Source organism: Bicyclus anynana, chromosome 20 (assembly GCF_947172395.1).
Source record: "Bicyclus anynana chromosome 20, ilBicAnyn1.1, whole genome shotgun sequence".
NCBI lineage: Eukaryota > Metazoa > Arthropoda > Insecta > Lepidoptera > Nymphalidae > Bicyclus > Bicyclus anynana.
In genome coordinates, this window is record NC_069102.1 from 11008727 (window position 1) to 11034709 (window position 25983).

The 25983-nt window shown below is 36.9% G+C and overlaps 1 protein-coding gene across 1 annotated transcript in view; it reads left to right on the forward strand.

The window, feature by feature from the left end:
• LOC112052114 (receptor-type tyrosine-protein phosphatase kappa) overlaps positions 1-25983 on the forward strand; it is a 161524-nt gene that overhangs the window by 130626 nt on the left and 4915 nt on the right. Inside the window, exons 4-11 of the mRNA XM_052887713.1 lie at positions 5673-5760; positions 6469-6545; positions 8523-8657; positions 16629-16766; positions 22999-23165; positions 24305-24440; positions 24910-25159; positions 25849-25925. Coding sequence (XP_052743673.1) covers positions 5673-5760; positions 6469-6545; positions 8523-8657; positions 16629-16766; positions 22999-23165; positions 24305-24440; positions 24910-25159; positions 25849-25925 — 1068 coding nt within the window. The remainder of the gene's footprint in view (positions 1-5672; positions 5761-6468; positions 6546-8522; positions 8658-16628; positions 16767-22998; positions 23166-24304; positions 24441-24909; positions 25160-25848; positions 25926-25983) is intronic.

Sequence of the window (25983 nt, forward strand, 5' to 3'; positions counted from 1 at the left end):
TCTCGACAGGCAAAAGGCAATAATATTATACCGTTGGAATTAATAAGACCCTAGTTAAAGGTCACATTGAGGAGAGGCATGTGGCAGGAACAACCATTTGTTACAAACCGCAATACTCTTAGTTATTGGGAAGAACGCCGGTGACCCAGAAAACTACCTAGCAGTAATATATAGACTGAGAGCTTGCAATAGTTACACATGCCTCATTTTAGGATGGCAGAGAGTTTGTCAGCCTATTAAACCAGCTAAAGTTTTACCAGCTAATAAAATGCTTAAAACAGTATGGGCACGATGAACATAGCAAAAAGAATTTGAAAACGATATAAATCTATACTTATAATAAATCTGTAGAGAGGTCAATTCTGTACATGAAATATATTTCCAAAATAACTATCAGCGGGTGATAAGTCATCGATACTGATGCTAAAAATGCAATAACAAAAACTGTTATAATAACAAAAACTACTCGACGGATTTTAACGAAACTTTGCACAATTATTCTTCATACTACTGGGCAGGTTATAATATACTTTTCATCACGCTACGATTAATAGGAGCAGAGCAGTGAAGGGAAATGTTGGGAAAACAGGAGAGGTTACTCCATTTTTACAGCGATACTACTGTAAGGGCTGGATTAAAGAGCTGGTCCAAGAGCGGACGAAGTCGCGGGCGTCCGCTAGTTATTAAATAAAGATACTTTTATGCAAAAATTAGCTAAGTCAAATCTTGAGCTTCAATGTATTCTAAGTTCTATGATCTATAGTTTTTGGCACCCATTTAGATATCATTTCTTTTGTTTGCGAAATCGATAATGACATACATGATATGATGTGTGACAGTGATATTGAATTTGGCTCCCATTTTCACATATATGTTTTGATAGGATTTATACGTTTTATACTTGGATGGTAGAGGGTGCCATAATTGTTCATCATTCTCAATAACCGCCTCCGTGGCGCAGTGGAATGCTCGGTGGATTTACAAGACGGAGGTCCTGGGTTTGATCACCGGCTAGACCGATTGAAGTTTTCTTTATTGGTCCAAGTCTGGCTGGTGGGAGGCTTTGGCCGTGGCTAGTTACCACCCTACCGACAAAGACGTACTGCCAAGCGATTTAGCGTTCCGGTACGATGTCGTGTAGAAACCGAAACGAGTGTGGATTTCATCCTACTCCTAACAAGTAAGCCCGCTTCCATCTTAAATTGCATCATCACTTACCATCAGGCGAGATTGTATAGTCAAAGGCTAACTTGTAGAGAATAAAAAAATAATAATAATTGGCAATACGTACCTACCTATGATAGGGGTATCGACTAACTAACTTTCAGCCTTCCTAAAACAAAATAGCTATGAGGTGGTGTGGCCATTGCAAGCTCTCGCTCCATACACGGAGCAGTCTACTAATATATAGAACAAAGAGACAGTTGCTAATGGAATAGAAGTTTCGATTAAATCACGTCGCCCGAGCGAGATTGGAATAATTCACGAATTAGAAACTTGTGAGGTCTTTAAATGGATTCATTTAAAACGTTTTGCAATTGAAAAATCGCATCGGTTTCTGCTTTTACAATACAATAACGCTTTTTTGTTACAATATTTAAAGGACATCTTTTATGTTGAAAGCTAATTTATGCTTTCATTTAATATTATATATATCGGCGGAGCAGACTAAATTCCACTTCTGATAACGGGGAAACATACTAAATTTCATTATGATATCGGAGAAGCCGTAGTCTAAGAGCAGGTTCTAAGCTTTACGTGCCAAGGATGGCAGATACACAAAGTAACACCATCGATCAGTTAACTTACAGTTCTACCCTCTAACTACAATATCGATCAAGTATAGCGCTGATACTATCAGATGTAAACCAAGATTAACTAGCGTATGGCATGGAGTCAGCCACCAGCGGATCTCGGACTTGCAACCGATTCCAGTAGGGTTGAGGGGCCCCTTTACAACATGTTAACGCTCCGCTTCTCCATTTGTGTTGGCTCCCAGCCAAGTAACTAACAATGCAATACTCACCGGATCGGACGATAACTCACTCACTCACTATATTCACTGACTCACGACTTAACTTCAACATCTCTATCACTATTTCACTATGCTTCACAAATGTAAGACGACTATCCATTTCTAAGACGCGATTACAACTCAACTACTCAACTAGCAGACTACAGAGGGGGCAGGGTATCCCTGTACCTGCCAAGCGTACCGGCTACGCGCCATTTTGGACGCAATGTATATTCGTTATCATTCTAAATCCAGGATAGCCTAAAAGTCAAGACATTATTCGGTGGGTCGTAGACACAATTCATCGAGCATCCTGATCAATCTTGCATTGATCAGACAAAAAAATAAAAACCCGGCCAAGTAAGTGTCATGACACGAGCAGTGTAGGGTTCCGTAGATTAGGTTAACAATAAACCGCGGACAGACGGACAGATAGACGGACATGACGAAACTATAAAAAATACTTTCCTACATGATAAAACTCATATAATATATGAGTATTATACCTAAATAACTTTTTACATAACCCTTCTAGACTACGTAGCCTTTTTACCCTGTGCCATTATCACCCTATTACACCCGAAGGTCAAAAGGGATACTTTAAGTTGCTAGTACATTAGGGTGGGTAAGTGTTTGAAAGTATTTTTCGTCCCATCGACCCTAATTTTTTCCAACATAAAGACCAATGGGGATTACATAATAATTATATTTACATTCACTTAATCTAACAACCTTTTTCGTGTGCTTTTTATGCATAAAAATAGGGTAGTTGACTCATATCAAAAACTAGCTGACGCCGTGCGGTATCACCAGCGTGGTTCTCGTTCCCGTAGGAATACGGGGGTAATATATAGCCTATAGCCTTCCTCGATAAATGGGCTATCTAACACTGAAAGAATTTTTCAAATCGGATCAGTAGTTCCTGAGATTAGCGCGTTCAATCAAACAAACAAACAATTATATACGCTATATAATATTAGTATACATATAAACTATATTAATTTCGTGTAGTAAGTGGAATAAAAGTCAGAACTATAACAATATTAATGAATAAATAAAGTAAAGAAATTTTAGAATTTATTTAAGAAAAATTAATGAAAAAATAAAGTAAAGGATTTCTTATAAAACTTAATTTAAAAATCATGTACTTATTTTTTCAAATTTTCCAAACATCAAAATATCCATCCTCGTCCATTTTGTTGACGTCACAATGTTACTTGATGTGATATTTTTGTCAAACGCTACGTTTGTAAAGGATTTGTTAACGTGACGTCATGAAACAGTTTCAAATTTTCACGTCTCGAAAAATATGACATTTTTTTTTTAATCAAGTAGAACAATAATGATCAATTTAAAAAAAACAGTGTCAACTAGCCTATTCATTTGTTCGATCGTCATTCAGTCATACGATCTCGATGAAACTAAGCATATCTACCTATAATATATCTAGATCACTAGCGCTACTCTAAACTGTCTATTGACAATGTTACTTATTTTTACATTATTAAGGAAACACCGAAGCCGTGATAGCCTAGTGGAAGTGGACCTCTGCCTCCGATTCCGGAGGGTGTGGGTTCGAATCCGGTCCGGGGCATGCACCTCCAACTTTTCAGTTGTGTGCATTTTAAGAAATTAAATATCACGTGTCTCAATCGGAGAAGGAAAACATCGTGAGGAAACCTGCATACCAGAAAATTATCTTAATTCTCTGTGTGTGTGAAGTCTGCCAATCCGCATTGGGCCAGCGTGGTAGACTATTGGCCTAACCCCTCTCATTCTGAGAGGAGACTCGAGTTCAGCAGTGAGCCGAATATGGGTTGATGACGAAGGAAACACCGACTCACACTTGCCCGATTGTTATATTAGATATCTTTGATACCACTATTGAGCGTTCAATAGAAGGTTATATAGCTCTATGTCTATATTTTAGTATGTTTACCCACTTACGTTATCAGGTAGTCTTTTGAAGGGTCATTTTAAGGGTGGTTTATTAGGGCGGGAACGATTTTGAGAGTGTATCGCGCTCCATCGGCCGCGATCGCTTTGAACATAAAAGCTAATGTGCAAGGTCATTTGACGGCGGTAAATATCGGCTTCTTTGCAGATTCCCCTGTGTGGTTTAAATATTTTTATTATTTGAAAAACGAGAGGAAAATTGTATTGAGAAGTTATCCACCATCTTGTATGACGGAATATTTTAAAGTATAGAAACTACTGAAAGGAATGTCTACAACTTTACTGAGGTTTCTGTAGCTCACATATTGCAAATAAACAACACACATTAAACTAATTTATTACAAATTAGAGTGTCAAATTACAAACAATTTATAATTTATAAAGAGTTGCTAGATTGTAAGAGGTTTTGGTTATAAAGAAAGTCATTTACCTACAGCACGAAATGCCTAGAGCATGCAAAATGTAAATCTAAACACAATATTATTAAGAGTTTTAAATCAAAAATACAATTTTTACTCACAAGACAATAGCTTCGCACTATGAGAGTATTCTATTCATAATGATTCCAATTTCTACACAAGCCACAAGGTAGGAGTGGACGATATACATCGATGTTTTAAAAACACTCGATGTATTGTATCGATGCATCGTATTGAACCGATGTATTGTTAATACTTCAACATCGAATACATATCGATGTTTTTCATTCGATACATCGAATACGCAAATGGGGATCCACACTGCGTATTTATCCCGTCAGATGGCGCATCTTCGATGGTTTGACTGACAACTGTCAATTTCATACATCATCGTGATTCTCAATCAGAATTATTAGGTTGTTTCTAATATGCCACTGTGTTAAGTACCAGGCTGTTTTAATCGTGGTAATCATCTTTTTCCAAAAGCCCCAGCATTGAAAAAAAGATGAGAAAGAGCTACAAAAATTATAACCTTTGTATCAACAGTTCATTCAAGTCTGTGCAAAAAACATTTTAAAGACACGGATTATCACGGAAAATCTGCTATTATAGGATTCTAGAACTACTTTTGTACGCTGCCTGTGCGTTTTTATTGTCATAAGTCGGCATTTCAGACGAAAAATGTGTTGGCTCTGTGATTTTAAATTTTAATACATATGTTTTCTGATTTTCTTAATACATGTTTTTGTTTTAATTAATGTCTAACCTAAAACAATCGATGTTTAAGAAACATCGATGTATTTCTCAATACATCGGATTACCATCGATGTAACCAAACGATGCATTACATCGAAAAAAACATCGATGTATTTTTTTAATATCCATCCCTACCACAAGGAAAGTTACTTATAACCTGCGTATATTGGCAACATTGTAAAAATCGGTATACCAACCTTTCACAAATAATCTCTAGTCTTTGGTTATGTTGACCAAAAACTAGAAAGACTAAACTAAAGTTGGATACTGATAAAGTAATTATTAATTAATTACATTCCTGTCCAAGTATCAATAATAACTATGAGCTTAATCAAATCTTAACTTATTTATATTAATTTATGTGCGATCGATGTGGATGTTCTGAGGTACAAGAGTGGACCTGAAAGGGACCATCTCCTTAAAAACTCCGTTTGATGCGATGGGTCCGATACGTACGATGCGGATATGTGGACGCTTACTATTAGACAAAAAAGTATTAAATTGAATTGTTTTTTGTATTGTTACAGACGGCAATCAAAGTGGAAACACACGCATGTCGACACGCACAGAAGAAAACAAACGCACACAAAAACCAGAACCAAAAAGTTACTCCTTGTAAGTAATTCTGCGTTCTACCTATTTTTATATGTGTACTAGTGACCCGACTCGGCTTCGCTTGATAATAGCAGTAGATAATATTTCGTCCCGGTATTATAGACGCTGTGCCTACGTTTTTTAAGTCCCTGATATGAAATACATCCATCGAAAGCGAGTTAATTTTAAACAATGATAATAATTATGCGTAGAAATGCACACATACATTTGAAGAATGTTTAAGGAGCCTGTTTTGTTTTGTATACATATAACGCAGTATATTAGTTTTTATGATAAACTAGAGAACGCCCGCGACATATCCGCGTGGAATTCAGTTTTATCAAATCCCACGGGAACCATGGATTTTTCCGGGATGAAAAAAGCCCATGTGTTAATTAAAAAAAAAATCTATTCCCATTCCAAATTTCAGCCAAATCGCTTCAGTTGTCGCAGCGCAAAGGAGCGCACACAAACTTTCACCTTTAATGTGTTAATAGTTATATGTTGGTGTAAGGACCCTCGTCCTTACTATAAGATAAGCAAATCTCTGGCTCATTCTTACACTGGTATGGCAAGCCGACCGCGCACGACCACTCCGGTCAAACGCCGGTGACAGACTGTCCCATTGCCCCCGCTACCAATGTACATGAGATCGTGTATTGTAGGTAGGTATATATTTAGTATACACAAACACTACAGTTGGTATTTAATGTTGCAAAACATTTGCAGATGACTACAATAGAGTGGTGCTACAGACAGTCGACCGAGAGCCGGATTCTGATTATATAAATGCTTCCTATGTAGATGTAAGTATTTATTTATTTTATTTTATTTAATACTAGCTGACGCCGCGCGGTTACACCCGCGTGGTTCCTGTTCCTGTAGGAATACAGGGATAATATATAACCTATAGTCTTCTTCGATAAATGGGCTATCTAACACTGAAAGAATTTCAATAGTTCCAGAGATTTATAATATTAGTATAGACGGACAATATAGCGGACGCCCGCGATATTGTCCGCTTAAAATTCAGTTTTTCCCCAAATCCAACGAGGATCCACAATTCTTGGATTTTTCCAAGATAATAAGTACCCAATATGGTGCTCAACGACCCTCTCTTTCTTCCCGAAATTCTGAACTCGAAAGTTAAATTAAAATTGGTTCTCACATTCCAGCACGGACAATCAGATAGTCATAAAATTTAAAAAGGCTTGTTTATCTTTTAGTATCCTGTAAATAACATAAACATTTAAGAAAACACAATTATTTTGAAAGCGTTTTTTGTTATGTTTATAATTATGAAGGTAGGTAATAATCTAGGAACGCAAGTTACGCGTAAAAATACAAATAATAAAATTACTCCCGCCATCGCTAAAAGCAGCGGTTTCAGCTTCACTCAACGCAAATTCATGTAAATTTCACGTATATTTTGCGACACACAAATTTTAACGCCGCCCCATAATAACCGCACTCGACCTTGTTGGAAATTCAAGGTGCAAATTGTTGGGGAGTGTTACATTTCTAACAGCCAGCTTCATGTAAAGCTAAAGTAACAGTAAAAGTAGTAAGTAGTAAAGAAGACTTTATTATTCAGTAAATAAGATCGTCACTTTTGATTTATGACGTTACTTTAACTGTTACTTGCGATGAAGAAACTGGCCGTTAGTTGTACAAGCAAATAAAACTTAACATTATCAACCCATATTCGGCTCACTGCTGAGCTCGAGTCTCCTCTCAGAATGAGAGGGGTTAGGCCAATAGTCCACCACGCTGGCCCAATGCGGATTGGCAGACTTCACACACGCTGAGAATCATGAAAATTCTCTGGTATGCAGGTTTCCTGACGATGTTTTCCTTCACCGTTTGAGACACGTGATATTTAATTTCTTAAATTGCACACAACTGAAAAGTTGGAGGTGTAAGCCCTGGGCCGGATTAGAACCCACACCCTCCGGAATCGGAGGCGGAGGTCATATCCACTGGGCTATCACGGCTCTATAATAAAACTTAAGCACGCAGGTAAATAACGTTTAACAAAACCATAACCAATAGATATTTATTAATTATCTACATCTAAATCTATACTAATATTATAAAGCTGAAGAGTTTGTTTGATTGAACGCGCTAATCTCAGGAACTACTGGTTCGATTGGAAAAATTCTTTCTGTGTTAGATAGCCCATTTATCGAGGAAGGTTATAGGCCCATTATCCCTGTATTCTTACGGAAACGGGAACCGTGCGGGTAAAACCGCGCGGCATCAGCTAGTAATGTTATAAAGAGGTAAAGTTTGTGGTATTGCAGGGGGTAAAATCTCTAGATTCGATGTAGATTGTGAGCTGAATCCGGCCCGGGGCATGCACCTCCAACAGTGAAGGAAAAACACTGTGAGGAAACTTACATACCAGAGAATTTACTTAATCCTCTGCGTGTGTGAAGTCTGCCAATCCGCATTGGGCCAGCGTGGTAGATTATTGGCCTAACCCCTCTATTGGAGGAGAGTTTAGCCCAGCAGTGAGCCGAATATGGGTTGATGATGATGATGATGATGATGATGATGATGATGATGATGGTGATGATAATAATGATGATGATAACCACTTTTGGACATCAGTCTCGTGTGATCATTACAGATTCAAAAACAACAGCCCACATTGCATCGTGGTAGATTTAATCTTCATATCCCCTCTCTTATAAATAGGAAGGCCTATCTATGTAATTGGCCGTTAAATAGGCTCACATACATGATGATGATGATGTTATAGCATGGTGTATCTTCCACAGAGTATATTAAAGCCAAACGCGTACATAGTGACCCAGGGGCCAACGGAGGACACGGTGGTGTCGTTCTGGCGCATGATCTGGCAGGAGCGCGCCGCTGCCATCGTCATGCTGACCAAGACCTTCGATTTTATCAAGGTAATAAATACTCTCAAACATCATAAACAGCCATAAATGGCTCCGAGGAAGATCAGCGCTGCGCTGGTGGATCTACCATAAGTGTAACACATGCTGAGTGGAAAAATAATTCAAAAAGTCATTTATTTCAATTAGGCACACACAAGCACATTTGAAACATCAAGTTATGTCATGATTTAATGATGGTGATGATGATGATGATGATGATGATGATGATTATGATGATGATGTTTTAATGAAACAATTACACACATGATGTGTATAATTGTTTCATTCATGAGAAAGTAAAACATTGTTCATGAGAAAATAAGTTAAAAGAAAATAAATTAGTTAAGGTATAGTTATCTTTTACTTTAGTTAGGTACTTTATTTTGATTATTGTTTTTGGTGTCTTTTTAGTATTGTGTGTGTGTCAAATAACAAATATTCTTTCTTTCTTTATTTATAAATCCAATAAAGCTAGCGCCAAAACGTAGAAAAGTCAGCGCTGACCTGGCCAGTGTTGTTTAGATGAGGTATGAGCTGGCTTGACTGAGGACTGGCAGCCAGTATTCAATTCATATAACCTATAGCATACTGGACTTCTATAAATGTAAGCTTAGCTTGCGTTAATGACATACTTCTCGTTAGGAGAAAAAGACAATAGCGGCAGAGTTGTCCCAGTCCCAGCTTTTTCGTCCTTATGTAACGAAAGTGAGAGATAGGTTCCGCGCTGCTATTGGTCGCTGCTATTGGTCTCACCCATCGTCTATAGACGTCGACCTCTCACAAAAATTAAATTAAATAACACATACATTTTGTACATAGTACAAAGATGTACGATGTTGGATGGCTTAACATTAGTAAGCTAAGATAACAAAGTTGATGACTAGAGTTTATTTAACAAAATTATTTTGCCTAAAAAATCCTCCCTAACATTATACAGTCTCACGCAAGATAAGAACACAATTTTTGTCCCCAAATTTACATACATTGGATAGCAGACACGACCCGTGCATTTAGACACAAAATTGAAATTAAGGTATTCCGTTCCATCTGGCCCCTTTCCTTTCATCGTGATTATACTGGGAATTTGACATAATGGTACCGCCACACCGTGCCAAGCCACCGCAAGCGACCGCAAACCGCAAACATAGCGCTGTGACGGATCAAGGTACCATAGAACCTTTTTCATACACTTAACATATTGTTTGCACTTTTAGGATGGTTGGTTGATAATTAAGACGTGAAAGCATAACAAATACTATTCTTAACAAACTATTCTATTCTACTATTATACTACATACTATAATATTCTTAATAATTCTTAACAAACTCAGTAGTAGCAACTGAGTTTCATTTTTATTTGTTTCATTGTAATGTGACCTAGCAATTTTAAATAGTAGTCTGGTCTCGGTAATTTTTCATTATTGAAAAATGGTTTTTTTATTCAAAGAAAAATTTAATTTGTTTAAATGATACCTTTTACGAAGCAGTTTGAATTTAATTATCTTACCTTACCTTATCAACCGATAGACGTCCATGTCTGGACATAGGCCTCTTGCATGGACCTCCAAGCACAACGATTTTGAGCCGCCAGCATCCAGCGGCATTGAATTTGATTGACGGTTCAAAATTCTTCATAAATTAAAAAAAAAAATACTTTGAATATGATCTTCATTTTTGTAAATAGACTAGCTGCATGTTTGTGAATGGCCGTTACGCAGGTAAATGTGGCGATACCTTTACATACTCAAGAGCCCCATTCTGAGGGAGAACGAATTATGAGGATCCTCATAACCCGGCGCATGCTAATGCTATAGAGACATACGACAGAGAATCGTACAAATTCCTCCAGGCTCTTTCTCTCAGAAAAAGCTTTTACCTGCGAATAAAGTAACCTATTTACGTTACTGATTTTGACCGATATCTCATCCTTTCTCATACTATCTCATAACTTAAAACGATCAACTTTTAAAACGGGTGTATCTTTTTACGATATCCTAGAAGTTTGTTTTTAACAACTCCAAGAGACTGTAGTCTGGATTATATTACAGTACTAGCTGAGGTCGCGCGGTTTCACTCGCGTGGTTCCCGTTCCCGTAGGAATACGGGAATGATATAACCTGCTTTCGTCGATAAATGGGTCATCTAACACTGAAGGAATTATTCAAATCGGACCTGTAGTTCCTGCGCATTTAAGCAAACGTTGAGGTGTCGAGTTGAATTATTATATATAGGTACTAGCGGACGCCTGCGACTTCGTCTGCGTGGAAACCATTATAAACTTACAAGCCCTATTTTACCACTGGAGGTTGGATTTTAAAAATTTTTGAATTACATTATATTTCGTATTTTTTTTATGATTTATGAACAAATTTTTAAAACTGTAACTCTAAAAATGAAGGACTTTCCATACAAACTTTCATCCCCTATTTCACCCCCTTTTCACTTTATTTTAGCAATAAAAAGTATCTTATAAACTTCTCCGTAATGTGGTCTTAAACCGTGGTAAGTTTCATTTGAATTCCTTTCATACCAGAACAACAACGCTCCACGAGTTCCGAAGATAAAAAGGGATCACACAGACAGACAGACAGACTAAAATATGATCTATATGGGATCCATTTGTTCCATTTAATGTACTTACCAGTATACTTCATATTTTGTCCAATATCAGAAAATTAAAATATGTATTTAAATTATGATTATTGCGCCTATTATTTTCACATGAATCTTTCCCACACATTAATTAAAAACGTACCCAAATGTGAATAATTTACATTTAACAAACGAAATTTACATTTATAACTGAGGTTTTTCGTTTGGTCCAGTCTTTATTGTTACCGACTGAATATTTTGTCATTTTTTTTTTTTTTTAAATAAATGTTTTTTCTTTCTTTCTTTCTTCTTTCTTAAAAGTTAATTTAGGAAAGTATTTACTGCCGAACTTTTACGTTATAATTACTAAAAAGAAAGATTTGATTAATTTACCTATTAAACTTAATAATAAATAAAATATTTTGATAACAATACAGCAGAAAGTTTGTAACATCAATTGGATCCCAACAATATTAAACAAAGTTTTACTTATTTTTAAGTAAAAAACATTATGAAAAATTCAATAGCCCGCCATTTTTATTATTAAGTATTTACAAAAGAAATTTTCAATTACATGAATTTTTTAAACTTAACCGAATGCTCATTAAAATATCCGGTTGTAAATTGAGAGGCCTGATAGCCCAGTGGACCTCTGCCTCCGATTCCGGAGGGTGTGGGTTCGAATGCGGTCCGGGGCATGCACTTTTCAGTGGAAAACACTTTTCACGATGTAAGAAAACCTTTATTAAACCGTAGTTGCCGTTCCCGTAAAATTTAGCCTATGTCTCTCATAAATAACGTGGCTAATTATTTGTAAATTTTCAAAGTCAGTTCAGTAGATCCAAGGATTTTACCCCCTACAACCACACACACTTTACCTCTGTATAATATTAGTTTAGAATTATAGATAAAGAGTAGGACCAAGCCCGTTGTCGAAAACAAATTTACATGACATCGAAACCCCGAGAGGCGATGAATGTACAGCGTTAATTAATTTATTACTTTATTTTAAGGCAACATCAATATTATAGCCGAACCATACACCCCACGTTGCCTAACTCCCACGTCTCCCTCGACGAAATAGGGAACAGTAGGCGGTACGAGTGGCATGGAATACGGCAGGGCGAGTAATGTGGCTAACGACGTCTTCACCTACTTCCCTCGCTACTTCCCACGCAACTCGTTCAGTGTGGCGAGCCCGTTATGTACCCGCTCTCCAAGCCTTGATCGATTTTTTCCAGTTCATTTGACTGTATCGTTTATAGCCTGTATATTACTAGCGTAGCTTTAGCGTTTTATTTTTTTTTATTTTTTTTATAAGAAGATGCTATGAATCCAATATGTTTTTTTTTAATATACAATATTGAACAGAATCCTGTTTAGGTTATTTCCTTATTTTCTCTTTTCTTTAGTATTAATCTACTAATAAAAATATACTAATAATATATATATCAAAACACAGTGCAAAGTGGTATTTACTCTCACATAGGCTTTGACAGGATCGAGTACATCAAGCGGGTTGCAGGGAGCCGCTGGACGCTGGCGGCTCGAGACCGTTTTGTTAAGAAGTCCATATAAGAGGCCTATGTCCAGCAGTGGACGTCCATCGGCTGTTAATGATGATGATGTTGGGACATTCAAATTTTATTCGAAAAAATAATATATACCTAATGTAAACACAGCTTTGCTGTAATGTGTCATTCTTCCTCAGAAGAGCTCTGCAGCAGAGAACTCTAGTACTGTAGTAGTAAAATTATAATGAAATTTCCTGTTTATAATACTTAAAACAAAATTCACGAAGAAACAATAACATCAGCTTCTAAATTGCTTATCAAAAAGCAAAAACACTTAGCGCTCCAAAAACTCAAACAACCCTTTACCTTGACAAAATGTAAAACAATTTGTATATTATGTAAGGGCGGACGCCCCTCGGCGGCAGATGTATTAACGAATAATTTATTATTTTTCACTCATTGGACCCTGCTCTGGTGATACGATTATAAAAAATAAGATTTTAATATACATTTTGTTCACCCATAAGTACTTTAATGATGATCCATATTAATCATAATAATATAAAAAATGCCAAAAGTCTGTAATTTTGTCTGTCGGTTAGTTTAATTTAAGACCATTTAACAAAAAATGTCAACTAGCCTATTGTTCAGACTATATTTATGAATAACGGTAGGGCGGACGAAGTCGCAGGCGTCCGCTAGTATTAACAATTTACACATAAATAAAAAATAACAGAAATAAAGTGTGTATCGAGTTTACTCTTTTAGATCGACTGTCTAAATAGGTGTATGTTGCCCCGCAGCATACACTATGTACGTCTCAACACCTACGTCTGTAAAGTGAAAGGTGCGCAACCGAGGAGCACGCTGTTGGCGGCAGCTTACGTTGAAAGGTGCGCAGAATAGGTTGCGCACAAAAAACGTAACGCTGTCATTGGTTTATCGAATTTTACTGCCCCTTTTTTTTCATACCAAAAAATCGATTCTTAAGGAGTAAGCTCCAATAAACTCCAAAACTGATTTAATACACTTTTCATCACATAAACAGCTGGGTAAGATCGTTTCTTATATGGAAACTATACTAATAAATAATAAAATACATAATTTATTATTAAATCACATTAAGAGGTAATTTAATAAATGATATGAGCTCCCAAGAAAAGCTCACCATAAGGCAAAAATGTTAAACAATTTGTTCGCTAAATAACCAGATAGACGTTCCCCAACCTCAATAAAGTGGAGGGAATACTTCAGCGAATATTTTCTCTTCATTTGACCGTGCCTTCATACTTGTGACACCGTTTAGTAATCGTACAGTTTTAATTTATATAAATTAAAACTGTACGATTAAATAAAACTATTAAAAAAAATAAAACTTGCTGATTTATCAAACGGGTGTCCACAATTATGACATTATGGTTTTTTACCTTAAATATTAACGATTTTCTGTAAGGTAAAAATACCTAATTTATTTTATTTTATTTTAAATATTGATACATCAAAGTATCGTACTATCCCCATTGCCTATAATTTACGTTTCCCTATTAATTTTAAAAAGCAACATATATTAAATAAATAACAACGGACATAAAAGTGTATGAAACTCTATTCTAAACTATGCACCACTGTAAAACACAGACAATAGGTATCAATGTCGAATCTGTCATTTTGAAATGATACTCCAAATTGCTTATATTGATAGCTTTCAATTATTTAAATACCACAGCAGTCCACATTTAATAAACTAACATATACGAAAGAAGCGCAAAGAGTTTAACGAACATCAATCAATTCTAACCAATTTTATTTCAGTTTTACATTTTATGACTGTTTCCAACTGTGCGATTGCCAATCGGGGTTTGTAGGAAGGCGGCATTTTATGGAGAAAGCCTCACATAAGAAAAATTCCTATTTCGTTTCAGTTGTAGCGCTGTGTCGCGATGTCTCTGCTTATTTTATTTAGCATCCATCCCACGCAAATGAAAGCTTCCACAGCTACTTATATGTTGGTACTTTTGTATGTAAAAGGGATACGCATTTTAAATTAACCTACTTCAGAGCAATGCCATCTGTTTGTTGTAGTGTTAAGGGTCCTATTTAATGCTGTTTTAATAATCAGTTATAGGTTTTTAGGCTCACGTCTGGATAAATGATATACTTGCCGTGAATAGTTACTACATTAGAGGTAAAGGTGCCGTCAAGCGATTTAGGGAGCGATTTAGATTGCTTGTATTAATTTTTGACGGCCTCCGTGGCGCAGTGGTTTGCACGGTGGATTTACAAATTTCCAGGGCTCGATCCCCGGCTGGTCCGATTGAGATTTTCTTAATTGGTCCAGGTCTAGCTGGTGGGAGGCTTCGACCGTGGCTAGGTACCACCCTACCGACAAAGACGTACCGCCAAGCGATTTAGCGTACCGGCACGATGTCGTGTAGAAACCGAAATGTGTGTGGATTTTCATCCTCCTCCTAACAAGTTAGCCCGCTTCCATCTTAGCATCAGGTGATATTATATTAAAGGGCTAACTCGTAAAGAATAAAAAAAAATCTAAATATAGTGTAACCGATCGATCCTCTTTGACGCGCGACCAAAATACGACCGACGCGACGGCGGCTTGCACTGCGAGCTAGTTCGCTGGATACGCATTATCCAAGACTGTACGCGTAGCTGCAAGTATGGATGTGGCGAAGACATGACGTTCCGGATACGCGTAAACTGACTACGCGTATCTTGAACGTACGCGTGTTTGCATTATCGATCAATCAAGCATGTATTCGTCCACTGCTGGACACAGGCCTTTCCGAGAGCGCGCCACCACCACCTTCCTCATCCAGCCACTTCCCACTACCTTCTTGATGTCGTCGGACCATCTAGCTGGAGGGCGTCCTACACTGCGTTTGCTGGTACGAGGTCTCCACTCCAGAACACGTCTACTCTACTACTACTGTTCTACTATAGATATGGTCCGCCCACTGCCACTTCAGTTTGCTAATCCTTTGGGCTCTCAGACTAAATACATAAGGACTAGTATCGCACCCAAATTCACGAACAAAATTTTCTGCCATTTTCTAAGAAAAACGAGCTTAGATTTCATACATATCTTTTTTTTTTTTTTTTATTCTATACAAGTTAGCCCTTGACTACAATCTCACCTGATGGTAATTGATGATGCAGTCTAAGATGGAAGCGAGCTAACTTGTTAGGAGGAGGATGAAAATCCACACCCCTTTCGGTTTCTACACGGCATCGTACCGGAACGCTAAATCGCTTGGCGGTACGTCTTTGCCGGTAGGGTGGTTACTAGCCACGGCCGAAGCCTCCCACCAGCCAGACCTGGACAAATTAAGAAAATCTCAATCTGCCCAGCCGGGGATCGAACCCAGGACCTCCGTCTTGTAAATCCAATGCGCATACCACTGCGCCACGGAGGCCGTCAATCATCTTATACTAAACTAGCAGTTTTTGTTCGTTTTTTACACCATTTAACTACACAAAAAGGTATTTTTACGGAGGTTTTTAACCGACGGACACGATTGTAACCTATGAAACATCGATTCTATAGAGACAATGTGTATAATCGCATAAGATCGTTGATCATATATTTTGACAGAAAAATAATGTCTTGCGAGGCAGGTCTTTATCTAATTAGTCTGAGTTTGGGCTACATCAATTATTTTCGTTCCCCAACGGATTTCCATTATCAGTACGCACATTATTTAAAGAGTATGCAGCATTATGCTGAGTTGAATCCGTTTACTGGGTTGTGCCACACATCGCAGGATATTGTTCAAGAACAAATTGTGTTGTGTGGCATAATTCACTAATAAAGCTTTTTTCTTTCTTTCTTTCTTTCTAATATAAGTACTTGTTTGCGCAGGTGATGTGCGTGCAGTACTGGCCGCCCAACAAGGAGAAGGACGAGTCGTACGGCGACATCAGTGTCGGCATCGTGCAAGAGGAGGAGCTCGCCAACTTCCACATACGCACCTTCCGCCTCTACAAGACTGAAAAGGATGTAAGTTTTTCATACTTCAACTATACTCCGCGCCACGAAACGAGACCCAAACACGCGGCGCTGTGCTCATTGTAATTTTTTGGTAATGGCGGTCTTATTGTCATTTGTGTAAGACGCTGTCAATTTTAGTGCAGGTTTTAGCCGCGGGACTTTTTTCGGGGCGCGGAGTCCATCAGATGCCCGTCACTTCGTTTGCGAGGAAATACGAGTTAGCACGAGTGATTTTAAAGCACAATAGACAACACGAGTGCTACAATCGCTAATTACGTGTAGTGGCATACAATACTTTTTCTACGACCATAAAGGAACTTAACAAAACTTGATAAATAATATGACTATTTAATAGGCTACTTGACATTTATTTTAGATTAAATGGTTCCTAAATTGTTCATTATCGTTTTACTAAATTGAAAAAAAATATCATATTTTTTCGAGACGTGATTACACGGAAATTTCAATCTAATATATAAAATTCTCGTGTCGCGGTGTTCGAACTTGAACTCCTCCGAAACGGCTCGACCGATTTTGATGAAATTTTTTGTGCATATTCAGTAGGTCTGAGAATCGGCCAACATCTATTTTTCAAACCCCTAAATCCTAGGATAGGGTAGTGGTAGGGTAGGGGTATGGTATAGGGATAGGGTAGGGGTAGGGTAGCGGTAGGGTAGGGGTAGGGTAGGGCTAGGGTAGGGGTAGGGTAGGGCTAGGGTAGGGGTAGGGTAGGGGTAGGGGTAGGGTAGGGGTAGAGTAGAGGTAGGGTAGGGGTAGGGTAGGGGTAGGGGTAGGAGTATGGTAGTGTAAGGTAGGGATAGGGAAGAAGTGCAAATAAATAAATTAATAAGTCAAAGCGAAGCTTGAGCGAGTCCGCTAGTTTTTATATATATTTTTTTTACCATGACCTTGTCGGCCATGATGTCTATATTTCAACTATTTTATGACGTCACGTTAACAAATCCTTTACAAACGGAGCGTTTGACCAAAATATTAGTTAACAATTAGTTAGACGTTTAATACATCAAATAAAATATTACTTGATGTACTAAACGTGACGTCACAAAATGGACGACAACGTTTTTGACGTTTGGAAAATAAAATACATGATTTTTATTTAAATTGACTTTTTTATGAAATTCTTAACTTTATTTTTATTTATTTATTAATTAATATCGATATATTGCAAACCCTTATTCTGTTTACTACACAAAATTAAAATTGTTTAAATTTGATACGAGTCAACTACCCTATTATATTGGCTACTCGATTTTTGCATCGGCGTGGAATGAATTGAATTTTTGTAGGCATTGCCATGGAACTTCTAAAAAATTAAAAAAAAAACTACTGTAGCACGGTTTACCCGTGTGTTAATGAAAATAACTGTAGGAATGATTAGCTTTGTGATATGGTTGAAGGTTTTATTTCAAGTAGATTACGAAATGAAGCGTAAAAAGGTTTCGAAGTTATTCCATTTCTTCCTTCCGTATAATAATAATAATAATAATAATTTATTTATTCATCAGAAAGCAGGTTTACAAAGATTACTTAAATATAATAAGACCCTGATACTCTCTACCATAATAATTTGGTGTATGAAAAATTTAAATAGACTATGTATAATCCTAATTTAAAAGCAAACAAATAAAAAAATGTAATAGCTTATACAATTTAACATTTTAAGATTCAATGATTATGACAAATGTAACTCAAAACTACTGTGACAGATAAAATAAAATAATAGTCATAATATATACTGTCAAAATTATTAAACCTTGTTAAATTTAGTGCAAAGTCAAGTAATTATTACCAGTGAAATGTTAAAATGTCAATTAAAATTATGTCAAACACACATGTCAATTAAAATTATGTCAAAATATTTATCATACGTCAAAAAAAAAAAAAAAAATGAATATCATTAAAATTTGTAATTTAAATACTCATTTAAGTTATAGAAACATTTATCCATAAGCATTTTAGAAACCTTACTCTTGAAACTATTTACATTGTCAATCTTATAGATATCTGGTAGTTTGTTATATATTGAAATTGCACTACAATGTACACTCTTAGCGAACATGTCAAGCCTTTTTGGTGGCATTATTAGCTTATCTTTTCTTCTTCGCCTGACATCACTTAACTCATTGTAACTTTTGAAATATTTAGGATATCTTTTAACTAGTAATAATATTTCTAATATATACAAACAAGGCAGAGGGAGAACATTGAACCTTTTAAACAAAGGTCTACATGAGTCAAGCGTGTGCAAGCCACATAAGGCCCTCAAACATGCCTTTTGCTTAACGAACACAGTGTTTATAAGTACGGAGTTTCCCCATAAGATTCGAGATGTACTCGTTTATAATATTGTTGTTAAGTGCTCGTGATATCGCTTCGGCACTATATGAGTCGCACTCGAGCAAGAGACGAAGTTCTAGTCGATTTAGACAACAAACTTTCCTAACTTGATTACGCTTTGTCGCTTCTAAGTAGTGACTAACTTGTTAGTTGCCAATGGATTGATAAAGTCGAGCAATCATTGAAGTAAAATGTTCTAATGATCGTGTAGTGAATATCGTATTGTGTAATGTTTTGTCTATACTAATATTATAAATCGTTGGGAATCATGGAATGGCGGCCCCGCACTAGAAAGCGCAGTGTTGGTCGACCCCCCACCAGGTGGACTGACGACATCAAGCAAGTCGCAGGGATTCCCTGGATAATGATGTCAGCTCAGGATCGTGATGTTTGGAAGTACAAAAGGTCTATGTCCTGCAGTGGACGTCCATCGGCTGATATAATGATAATGAATATTGTATAATATATTGTAATATGTATTGTATAATAGGAAAAGTGTGTGGTGTTGTAGGTTTTAATCTCTGAACCTATTGGATTTTTTTTTACTACTTGAAGGCGATATATATTTGATATTTGATATTGAAGGCGATAGATATTTGAGAGTGTAATAGGCTATATTGCATCCATGTATTTAATGGAAATGGAAACTACGATGTTGACCCCGTGGAGCGTCGGCCTATATTTAATAACTAGCTGACGCCGCGCTGTTTCACCCGCGTGATTCCCGTTCCCGTGGGAATACGGGGCATATAGCCTTCCTCGATAAATGGGCTATCTAACACTGAAAGAATTTTTCAAATCGTACCAGTAGTTCCTGAGATTAGCGCGTTCATCCAAACAAACAAACTCTTCAGCTTTATAATATTAGTATAGATGGTATAAATAGTGCAAGAGCCTTAAATAAAATGGCTTTCATATATTTTCAAAAGCTATATGGTTGAGAGTTCATGCTCCTACCATAGGCAATTCATAACAGCTATGAGACGTATCAGGATTTTATTAAAGAAATTACAACAATTGAGCCATTACAACATAATCATAACTATACAAATAGTTTGAGAGCCCAAAAGAGGAATTTGGAAAAATTTTGAAATTTACTCGAGCGCGGTAGATAAACATGTTGTCGAATATATCTGTCAATTATGACCTATTTATAAACACGCATGCACGTTTAGTGTAAATCGTCATAATACAAAAATTGATGATCTGTCTTTAGAAATACCTTACAAGTACAGTCAGTAGGGTAAATCAGTTAATAGCTAAAAATTGCACATTTTTAAAATATTAGTATTTGTACATACATAACCTTATATAGTCGGCCGGTTAAAACTTTACAACCTTCCACCTCCCTAACTCAAAAACGTGCAAGGTGTTCATTAGTCGTCGGCTCCTCTACTATTATAATTTGAATAAAAATGCATCATTTAAATGAAACTAAACGAAACAAAAAACATAAAAGACAATAGTGGACATAGCAAGAGAGTACTAATGTGAGACGAAAACCTTTTGCGAGTGTTTCGCCGAGCTAGACAAAGTATCTTGGCATTTAATCCTGCGTCCTATTAAGTAAGGAAAAATAAGATTTTTCTGACGCATCAAGTGAAGCTTTAGCATCGTTTTTCTGTGCCGGGGATATTGTGTTGCAAACAAAAAAAATGTTTACCACTTCTGTTGTATTCTGTCATTTATTACTAGTCGACGCTCCGCGGTTCCTGCTGCGTAGTTCCCTTTCTTGTGGGAAAACTACAGGAGTAGGAGTTTTGCGACTTTACAATTAAAATAGAATAGTTACGCAGTATTCAACAATGTCTAGAGTTTCTTTCCTTATTTTCATGTCATGCTCAAGTAAATCCCAAAATTCCTTAGTCGGCTCCTCTACTATTATAATTTGAATAAAAAAGCGACATTTGACAAGAAAAAAGAAACGAAACAAAACTAAACAAAGAACATAAAAGACAATAGTGGACGAAGCGACAGAGACGCTAATGTGAGACAAAAACCTTTTGCGAGTGTTTCGCCGAGCTAGACAAAGTATCTTGGCATTTAATCCTGCGTAATATTAAGTAAGGAAAAATAAGATTTCTCTGCCACAAGTGAAGCTTTAGCATCGTTTTACTGTGCCGGGATATTGTGTTGCAAACAGAGAAAATGTTTACCACTTCTGCTGTATTCTTTCATTTTTTTTTGTTATTTAATGAAAGATAGCACTTGTTGTTACCTAGTTAATGGATGTTGCGATCTAACAGTGGTATTCAAAGACGTAATAGGGGCACCCTCAGGGGATCATTCACCCGCTAAGTGTCAAATGCTCAAACAAATAAAGGCTAAATTCGACACTCAGCGGCTGAATGATCCTCTGGGGGAGCCCCTACAACGTCTATGAATTCCACTGTAAGATGGTAGCAGACTAGTAGGGAAGAACTATTTGTGTATTCTACCAGTCTACCCTGCAGGATTTCTACGCGGCATGGTACTACATCTATACTTTATACTTAACTAGCTGACGCCGCGTGGTTTCACCCGTGGTTCCCGTTCCCGTAAGAATACGGGGATAATATATAGCCTATAACCTTCCTCAATAAATGGGCTATCTAACACTGAAATATTTTTTCAAATCGGACCAGGTACCTGAGATTAGCGCCTTCAATCAAACAAGCAAACTCTTCAGCTTTATAATATTAGTATCGATACTAGCGGACGCTCGCTACATCGCCCGCGTGGGATTATTTTTTTCACATAACTCGGAAAAATCCATGGTTCCCGAGGGATTTGTGAGAAACTAAATTCCATGCGGACGAAGTCGCGAGCGTCCGCTAGTATTTATTAATGCATAACATATACATAGGAAGTAAATAGAAAATCATATTCAATTAAACATGGAAAATAAAAATAAGTATAATAACAGTACATAATGGTTTTAAAGAATCCTGATAGAAATAAAGTCCGTGTAGGTAAGTCACAGCATTTTCAATTATGTAGGTATACCTACCTACCACTACCGTCGGAGGTAAACTTCTCGCATGTTTAATACGGCAAAGGTCTTCTGAATTAGTCTTGTATTTGCATATTCTCTCCACAAAGTTAGTTTAATTTAGCCTCTTCAGTAAGTTGTGTACATATTCGTACTCACAAAGTGATATTACCTCGGGAGTATTATTCATTAACTAACTTTGACCCACGGTTACGCTCGTGTGTGTCTTATTCTTTTTTTTATTCTTTACAAGTTAGCCCTAGACTGCAATCTTACCTGATGGTAAGTGACGATGCAATCTAAGATGGAAACGGGCTAACTTGTTCAAAGGAGGATGAAAATCCACACCCCTTTCGGTTTCTACACGACATCGTACCGGAACGCTAAATCGCTTAATCGCTCCCACCAGCCTGACCTGGTGCAATTAAGAAAACCTCAATCGGCCCAGCCGGGGATCAAACCCAGGATCTCCGTCTTGTAAGTCCACTGCGCCACGGAACCCGTAAAAAAAATTAATTCGTACTTATTGATTATCGAATACAAATTTTATACAAATTATATTATTAATCAACCGACTTCAAATGGCGAAAAATAACATTATATTTTGATCTACCTACTTGAAGTCGGTGAAGGCGGTTAAAATTTCTCCTCGATTTCTCCAGGATTCCATCATCAGATCTTAGCATAATCCCTTTCAAACAAATAAAAAGGTCGATAAAGGAGACTTCGCATAATCGCCTAACATACTCGTACAAACAAAATAGAAAGAAAACAGACTCGAATTTCAAAACTCCTGCTTTAAAAATAGTTTATATGCTGTACTATCTATCTCTGAACCAAATTCTCAATTAGTTTTTCAATTCAATCGTTTGGATGGAAATGTTAATGTGTAACGTGGTATTGTTGTCCCAGGTGGTTGTCGAAGAGAGATTTATCCTCCAGTTCCACTACACTCAATGGCACTCCCACACATGTCCCTTCAGCAACGCCCTCCTGGAGTTCAGGAGGCGAGTGAGGGCAGTAGTGGGGAGGAGACTTGCGACCAGCTCTGTGATCGGACCTATGCTTGTACACTGCAAGTAAGTAACAAATACATCATCATCATTATCAGTTGATGACTTCCACTGCTGGATTTAGGCCTATGGACTTCCCAAAAAACAATCATTGAAGGACGCTCCTAGTCCTAGAGATAGATCCCTCCTAAGGACTTAGAAACACGGTCTAGAGTCATCAGCAACAAAGGCTGTAGAATATAGTCGTAGAAGCTTTTTCTGATAGTAGAACTCTTTTTGAAGACCTCATCGGTGAAAGTCACCATGCTTATGCCAGCCATCAGCATTTAGGACATGAGAAGCTTAACCTTTGCCTCAGGTCAGCACAAGCATACGTCCAGTAATTGCCAATCAAGAAATTTAAAATTGAGTTAAGGGATTCGCCAAGACGAGAGGAGGTGATCAGCTTTTCCTGCCCCTTCCTACTATAGAGATTTTATGTCGCATATGCTATGACTATTAATATGAATATTAAGTACCAGCTTGTACTAAAATGTATTCTGGATAGTTCAATGTAAGCTAATATTATTAAATTGTCAAAGGTTCTAAAGTATTGTGTGCATCATTATCAACCCATATGCGGCTTACTGTCTCCATAGAGTCTCTTATCAGAATGAGAGGGGTTAGGGCAATAGTCCACCACGCGGGCCCAATGCGGATTGGCAGACTTCACACACATAGAGAATTAAGAAAATTCTCTGGTGTGTAGCTTTCCACGATGTTTTTCCTTCACCGTTTGAGACACGTGATATTTATTTTTTTTAAAAATGCACACAACTGAAAAGTTAAAGGTGCATGCCCCGGACCGGATTCGAACCCACCCCTCCAGAATTAGAGGCAGTTAACTCGTGTAGCCCAGAGGATTGTTTGCATAAACCCACTAAAAGCAGCATTTATTATAAACGATATATTCAATATTCATGTTCATAGATCAAAAACACAGTTGACACCAAGTTCCTTTGACTCAAATACCTTTGATTCAGATTTTGTTATTACAAATTAATTTATAACGAGCCTCTGAAATTGCGGAGTAAGGGAAGTGACAAAGCGAGAAACGCAAAAACCGCTTTGTAAGAAATATTAACTGGAAACTGCTCGGGTTTAATGAGGTCACGGTTTAATTAGCTGTCCCGAAAAGGTGTAATATCACTTAATTTTCATTTTAGTGACGGCGGCGGACGGTCGGGAGTGTATTTAGCAGTTGACGCGAATTTAGAATTAGCTGAAGAAGAAGACTGCTTTGATGTTTTCGGGTATTTAAAGAAATTGAGACAATCCAGAAAAGGCCTTATAGAAAATGAGGTATGAACGAAAGTTTTATCTTTAAATTATGTAAAATGTCGTCAAGACATAATAACAATATATGTTCGTAAATAAGGAATGAGGAAAGGAATCTTCCTTAGTTTTCCGTCATATAGCTTTATCGTGAATTATTTTTCTTTCGTTTATGTCAATTATCATATTTTTAATAACATCTTAGCTTCGACCTTGTGTCGCAATTTTGATGTCATTTTCAAATCGACTGTATGATTTACAATATGTAATTTATTTGCAAGAAAACTTAGATATTATATACTAATTAATTCTTGAAAAGAAATTCCCATCCAAATCGGAACAGTTTGTGAAAAAATCACGAAAAAGTTATAAACAGGTCGAATTGTTAATCGCTTTTATTTTATTGAATTTCGTTAAAAAATGTTAGGCCATGAAATTATTCAAATAGTTGGAAAATTCCAAGGCCTATAAGAATAAATTAGTGACTTTTCCATAGGAGCAATATAAATTCGTGTATGATACATTAGAGGAGCACGTTGTTTGCGGTGTTTCCTGGTTTCCAGTATCAGAGTTGTCACAAAGACTGAAACAAAAGTCCCAAAGGGACCCAGTGACCAAACTGAACGAGTATCAGAAGGAATATCAGCAGATTTGCAAACAGACTCCCAGATTCACTATAGGCGACTGCGCCGGTGGACACAGGGGAGATAACAGAGAGAAGAATAGAGATGTTCTTGTAGTTCCACGTAAGTTATTTGCTGTTATAGTCTGGCAAGTTCGTTGATAACACTTCCATGATATGCGGGCGACGGGGGGAAAACTGCGCAGGTGTGAAATCGTGCGCGGGGTTTCCCATTCATCGCTACACGCCCCCGTAACACTTCTCACTCCCGCAGGGAGTGTTACGAACGAAGTTGCCAAGCTATATTTATTTATTTTAATTTATTGTGGAGGATTCTTTGATTGACTATGGAAGAAATCGGTAGATAAAGCATTAAGTATGGATGGTAGAAGTGAAGAGAATCATCTCATCTTGAATTGGATACCCATATCGCAATATTAAAAACTAAAAAACAAACCACAAAAAGAAAAAAAAACATTATTTTTTTCTTTTTGTGGGATATGGGTATGGGTATCAAATTCAAGGGATCATCAAGAGGATTTCAAAATAGTATATCATGACCATTGGCTATATTAAAAAAACCTACAATTAGAAAAACGTTATTTATTAATCGCTTATTAATAAAATGAAAAAAGGTATTGATATTATAATGGGATTTTTGTTTTTATTTTGTTGTTGATTGAGAGTAAAACTATGGGACAAAATCTGAAATGGACGTTGCTGAATAAACTAATTTCACTTCGGAATATAAACATACTTGACTGCAGAGGTAAATTTTCTGTTAAAGAGACTTAAATGTGTATTTGTTTTCAGCGGATAATTTTCGTCCATATTTGACATCCTTCCAAGGCAATAGTTTTACAGACTACATAAATGCTGTGTTTGTAGACGTGAGTATTGTTATCATTTGTAACATATTATTGATCAGACTTTTGATTTCAATCAAAT